The following is a 6,000-nucleotide window of genomic DNA, read 5'->3' as shown; positions in this document are numbered from 1 at the left end:
CGCCGCGCCCAGCCCCGGCGCGGCGCGGCGCTGCGCGGCGGCGCGGCCGCCAGGTGGCGCCAGCGCTCTTCCCGGCTGAGCCCGGCGCGGCGCGGCGCGGCGCAGCGCGGCCCGGCGGCTGCGCGGCGCGGGGCGCCCCAGCCCTGCCGCGGCCGGGCCGGCGGGGGCGCAGCCCGCAGGCGCCGCCGCCTCGCTCAGCGCCGCGCAGGGCGCGCGCCTCCGCCCCGCGGAGAGCTGCCCCGTGCTGCGCTCCTCCGCGCAAAGCCGTTAGTCGCCGAGCGCACTGCAGCTCCGCGGAGCAACACGTGCGGCCGCGCAAGTGTGAGCGGCGAGGGGCGCGCGCGTGTGTGTGCGCGCGTGTGCGCGGCGACGATCGCAGCCCCAAGCCTCGCACGTGAATTCCTAGTGACCAGCCACTGATGTTGTTTGCCGTTGTTTTATTGTGCCTCCGAGCGGCAGCAGGGCGGGTGAGCCCCGCTGTGCTAGCGCCTAGGGGTTCCTCCAGCAGGCTGTGCAAATCCCACCACCGTGCTGTGGCTTGAGCCGCTTTCCCAGGCAGAATTGATCCTTCTACGGGGGGAGGGGGGAGTGTGTGGGGGGGAGAATCTCAATTGCAAATGTTGCTTGGAGTTTATCCGAGTGCCTGAGCTTTAAGGTGCTCTTCCTTGGCTGCCGGCGGGTGCTGTAGCACGGCAGGATTGCGGTGGGTTTCGGTTGTGCAGGGAGCTGGGGGAGCTGGGGGTGGGGGGGAGGAAAAGACACAATCGAGAGTAGCTGAGACTTTGTGCCCCCGTTGGAGAGATGGTTGAGTCCTCGTCAAGGTTGCTGTGGTATCCCAGAAACACCATTCACTCTGAGCTGTGACCGCGCACCATCAACAGCAACAACTCCGCTGCGCCTGGCCAAGGAATAGGAATTAGGAGCTCGCAAGAATAATATGAAAGGGATCTGCAAAGGGGAAATCCGTGCAAAGGAACCGAAATTAGCAGACTTTTGGGAAAGGGGATGTACTAAATGTGGCCGGCTGGACTTCATCCTGGTGAAGAAAATGGAGATTAAAAGTGGATTTACATTTTGGAACCTCGTCTTTTTATTGATGATTTCGTGTGTGAAAGGTAGGGTAGTATTTGAGGGGTGTATTTTTAGGGGTCCCTTTGCTTTCGGTCGGGGCGTTGCAAGCTCTCACCCTATGCATGGGTTTATTTAAAAAATGTATTTCTCTATTATTTTATATTTGTACCGTGAGTACTTTGCAATGGGAAGAAACAAATGATGGTTAAGCGGGGAGGAAAGAAGGAGTTGGTTCAGAGCTCTCTTCTGAGATGGGAAATGTATTTGCTTGCCAGGCTTGGCGTTCAATGCAGTGACTGAGCCGGGGCTCAATAAATATTCTTGCAGTATGCTCAAACGGATACGTGAGTTGGTTCATATAGCCTCTAACTAGTGTATATTCAAGCAAATCCCATCGGGTGACTTTTCTGAGGTGATGCTGGTGGTAGTGGGGGGGGGGTATTACCTACATTTCTGTTTTTCGGCCGAGCAAACGGCTCTTTGCCGGAATGCCTGTATCGATGCACTTATCCGTTTAACCCGTTCCCAAAGGAAAGTTGGAAGGGAGATGAGCGTGTGCGTGGTCGTCTCGCAGCCCGAAATGCGCTTCCCCGCTCAGCTGTTTGCATGCATGCAGGGCTCCTTGGCTGTGGGAAAGGCATGGTAGCAATTCAGCCTTGAAGGCATGGTCTACCGCTGAGTGCAACGATCGACACCGTTTCCCTTCCTTCCTTTGACACCCTTCCCCAATCTCCTTGTTGTGTGGGTTGGTGGGTTTTGTGTTTTAGTTGATGTTTGGGTTTGGGTTTTTTTTTTCGGGGCGGGGGGAACTTGCTTTCTTTCTGCTTCTGTGCTCATGATGAAAGGAGGGCAAAAAGGAAACCTCTAGTTAGCGGCACAAATAGCTTCACGAAGTCTATACTTGCAGATAGTTAAGGGAAATGTTACACATAGAGAAAAGAAGAAATATGTATCTTGCATACTGTGCACCTCCAATATTACATAGGGATCGCTAAATGGTGAAGTGCCGATCACATCAAGCATGCCTTCAATGAAGGGATCTATTCTGCAACTCCATACAGGCGCTTGGCTACCCGAAATAATCTCCCCTTGTTTGCGGCCAGTGATTAATATCTGATTAATCATCCCTTTATCCCCCTCTTCATCCTCATCCCTCCTCCCTACCTCACTCGCACACTCCCAGAATATTTAGTAGACCTTATCGATCCTCTCCGAGTTTTTAGACTTGGTTAGCGCCCACAGAGGCTGCCTGCACGGCTGGGAAGGAGGTGTGTGGCGGGGGGCTGGGGGGGGCATTCAAAGGCGTGCCTTCCCGAGCTGCCGCTGCCTTTTATGAAACAGTTTATTGTGGAGCTTTGCAGCTGGTTGTGCCCCCATTTGCATTCCGTGGAAAAGAGAATTTCGTGTTTCACGGGGGCGGGAGTCGGGGCGGGGGGGGTAAAGGATTTACCTCATCCCACGTTATCTTGCCACGATATCCGAGGCGAAGCGGCTTGCCACGAATGTTAACACACATTTAAATTACAGGCAGCTTTTCCCTGTTTACGTCTATCGAAGCAAGCTGCTCCGAGAGCTCTGCCCAGCCTGCGATCGAGACCAAGCTGGGGCTTGAAGGGGGGAAGGGAGGGGGGAATTTCTTTCTCCTTGCTCAGCCCCTAGCTCATTAACGCGCCTGTGACCATTTGCAAGTCATCGACTGGCTGCCTGCAAAGCGTGCCATCGCGGAGACACGCCGCGCGTGGCAGGCAGAGACGGCGGCAACGGATGCGGCCGCGGAGCAGCTGCTGCTGGTGCTGGTGCTGCGGGGCTGCGCTGAGAGCGCGAGTCGCGGGGAGGCAGCAGCACCCCGCGCTGTCGGGCGCCCGGCCGGCGCCTGCCCGCGCCGCTTCCCCAGCACCTGTTGAGCACCCGCCGCGCCTGCCCGCGCCGGGGGTGGGGGGCAGGACGAAACACCGGGGGCCGAGGGCGAGAGCTGGGGGGAAGCACCTAGAACGGCCCAAGGCAAAGGGACAACCCCGGCTCTGTAAACTGGCCCTGTCTCTGCCCGCCCTCTCTCTCCCAGAGAGAAGGTGCCAAGTGGTTTTCTCCCTCTTCAGGGCCCGAGTTTCCCGGGTGCTGAGCCTATTACTTTCCGTAGACTTCAATTGGATTTAGGGTCCTCCCAGCAAGCGATAACCTGGTAGGCTGGATTTTATTTGCCTGCTCGTGGATCCCTTTAGGCAGCCAGGTTTGACAGAGCTGGCTTAGGCTCACTGCAGCACTGCATCTGTTTTGAACATTTATATTTAGTTCTCTCCACACTCCCATGAACGAATACATTTTACCTTGATTTACATTCCCGTTGTGCCAGCACGGTGCTCCCACTCCCAGGAACCTTGGCAGATGCAAGGAGCGAATGAATATCTGCCCATTTAAAGCACCCCAGCTGTTGGAAGGTGACTCCTCAGAGCCTACATCTGCTCTACCTCTGCCTGTCAAGGCCATTTCTCTACACCCTACATCTCCAAGCTCTAGCTCACCTCCTCACTTGCATGATCACCTCTACTGCATAGTACAGCACCACTCCATAACATCCAAACTGTTGCTGGCGTTCCTGTCATCCATACCACTTCCACAGCCTTGGTTCATATCTGCCTCCTAGGCCCTTCCCACTCGGGTCATCCTTCTGTCACCATTTCTTCAGCCTCGATCCACAGCTAACTCCACTGTCCTGACTGTCTTCCAGGCGTCAGACTATGTCTATAAGCCTCTAGGAAGCTGATGCAGCCTCTGCTGTATCTTTTTTTTTTTTTTAATTATATACTCCCCTATAAGTGTATATGTCTGTATAAGCACAAAGTTTCTGTGAAGGTTCATCCACAAAATTGTGCCTCTGCAGAATTTTACAGTAATAACCGGGAGGCAGTTAGAAACTGAGAAGAAAGAAGAGAGGAAACGATAGGAAAAAGATATGTCAGAACTGCTGGGGAAGGAGCAATAGTAAGAGCTGAAGTGATGAGGAAATGTACCTTCTTCTATGAAAAATCGTTACCTGCTAATACAGTATGCTGTTATGCCATTGATCAGTCTTCAGGACAAGCTTCCTTAGACAGGGATGGAGTAAAATACCAAAGAAATGGCCCCTTTGACAAGTGAGAGAAGAAGGCATTAAACAAAAAGATGTTAGCAACTGCCAAGCAGTGTCATTCCTGCTCAGCAGTGGGGGAAGATGGATGCTGTGCTCTTCCCTGTAAATGTGCAGGCACCTAGGAAAAGCTCCTCTCCTTTCCACTCCCCAGGAAGAGATGTGGAGTCCCATTAAGGCAAGGGAGATAAACTAATCTTGGAGGAACAGCAAGGGAAAACCTCCATCGCCCAACTCCCTTAGAGAAAGGTGTGTGTGTGTGTGTGTGTGTGTGTGTGTGTGTGTTGGGGAGGGCGGTCAAATCCACGGCAGTTCTTTTATGCAAAAAGCATTTTTATGCAAAAAGCTTTACCTTTTAAAATTCGGAGAAGGGGGGATCCTTGACACCTACACACCTTCATACTGACACCCTGGTGCCCCAAAGGATGCTTGCGACCTGCTTGTGGAAGAAAACCAGGGAGGAAACCAGGTGAAATGACCAGGGACCCAAACACTTTTCCATCTCTTCCGCTTAGCTGTCGCTCCAAGACAGAGCACCGAGGTCTGCTCTTTTGTCTGCCTTGCTAAGATGAAGCCTTGCCTCTGCTGCTGCTCCTCTGCTCCCCCGTCGCAGTTGTGACAAGTCGAACAAGGGGAGCTTTCCAAATAAAGGGGAGACAGGAAGGCTGAGGAGCAGTGAGATTTCAAACGGCTCCTCCACAAAAGGAGAAGTGGTGAAAAAACGGACAGGATTTCTGAGTGATGGGTAGTTGGCATATGGGAATATTTAGCGGGGACAAAACGCGCGCTGTTTCTTTCAGCCGCCCCCGCCGCCCCCCCTTCCCACCTCAACCGCGCTCCCCCAGGGATCGTTTCAGGATCCGGGAGCAGCCCCCCACCCCCCCCTTGCCCATCGGGGCTTGCGGCGTTGCTGCCGGACCGGTCCCCTCGGTGGGGGCACGAAGGGACGCGGCCCGGGGCTCGGTCGTGTCCTCCTCTGCAAAAGCGCCTGCTGCCCTTCCTCCCCTTCCGCCCCATAAGCTCTCACACAGCACATAAGGCTTGCGCTCAATAGACTGCCGAAACGTTTTCTTCAGGCAACCCAGGTTTGCAGGGCTGCAGACAAAGTTAAAAGCCCTCTCCCCTTCCCGATGCGGTCACGCCTAAAACAAGGCTCCAGTGTGCCCTACGCTGAGCGCCCGGCTCTTCCTCCCGAGGGTTAAAAACACCCACATACACACACACACAACGCGAAACCCCTCTCGGCAGGATCAGCAGGGTCCGCGTCTGCCCCCTGTGCCCCGGGGCCGGGCGGGCCCCGCCGGGCAGCGGCGCTCTCCCCGCTCCTGCCCCGCCGGGCGGGACCTCCGCGCCCAGCCGCGCCGAGCGGAGCCGCCGCCGGCCCCCGACCCGGCCCCGCAGCCCCTCCTCCCTGCAGATGCCGCTTTGCCTTTCCTTTCTGCAGCTCACTGAGTACTTCGGGTGCTTGCTTCTTTGCAACTCTCGGACGGCATTAGGGTGTCTTTTTGGTTGTTGTTCTTTTCGTTTTGTTTTGAGGGAGTTACTCCCCCCCCCCCTTTTTTTTTTCCTCCAGACAGCCCAACAGATTGGAGAGTGGCAGGTTGTGTCTTCAACCCGGTTATCAACATCTGGCCTTGGAAGCACCAGCCCACTAGAGCTAAGGAAATCCATGGATGTGCTTTCCAGTCCCTTCTATTCAGAAACTCCTATGCAGAAACTTAAAGTCTGCCTAAATTTTAACGTAGGATAGCAACAAGCCTAGTAGGATCAACTGTGCTTCTAGCCCAGTGGCCTTCATCTCCAAC

At 55.0% G+C, this 6,000-nt stretch overlaps 1 protein-coding gene across 2 annotated transcripts in view; it reads left to right on the top strand.

Annotated features, from left to right (window-relative positions):
* Window positions 1–785: 785 nt before the first annotated feature.
* CSMD3 (CUB and Sushi multiple domains 3) overlaps window positions 786–6,000 on the top strand; it is a 711,519-nt gene continuing 706,304 nt past the window's right edge. For both annotated transcript variants that reach the window (XM_068933141.1, XM_068933140.1), the window contains exon 1: window positions 786–1,115. In XM_068933141.1, the coding sequence (XP_068789242.1) occupies window positions 938–1,115 (178 nt within the window). In that variant the 5' untranslated portion in view covers window positions 786–937. The remainder of the gene's footprint in view (window positions 1,116–6,000) is intronic.

Source organism: Struthio camelus, chromosome 2 (genome assembly GCF_040807025.1).
Source record: "Struthio camelus isolate bStrCam1 chromosome 2, bStrCam1.hap1, whole genome shotgun sequence".
Classification (NCBI taxonomy): Eukaryota; Metazoa; Chordata; class Aves; order Struthioniformes; family Struthionidae; genus Struthio; species Struthio camelus.
This window is presented reverse-complemented; position numbering and strand designations above follow the sequence as displayed.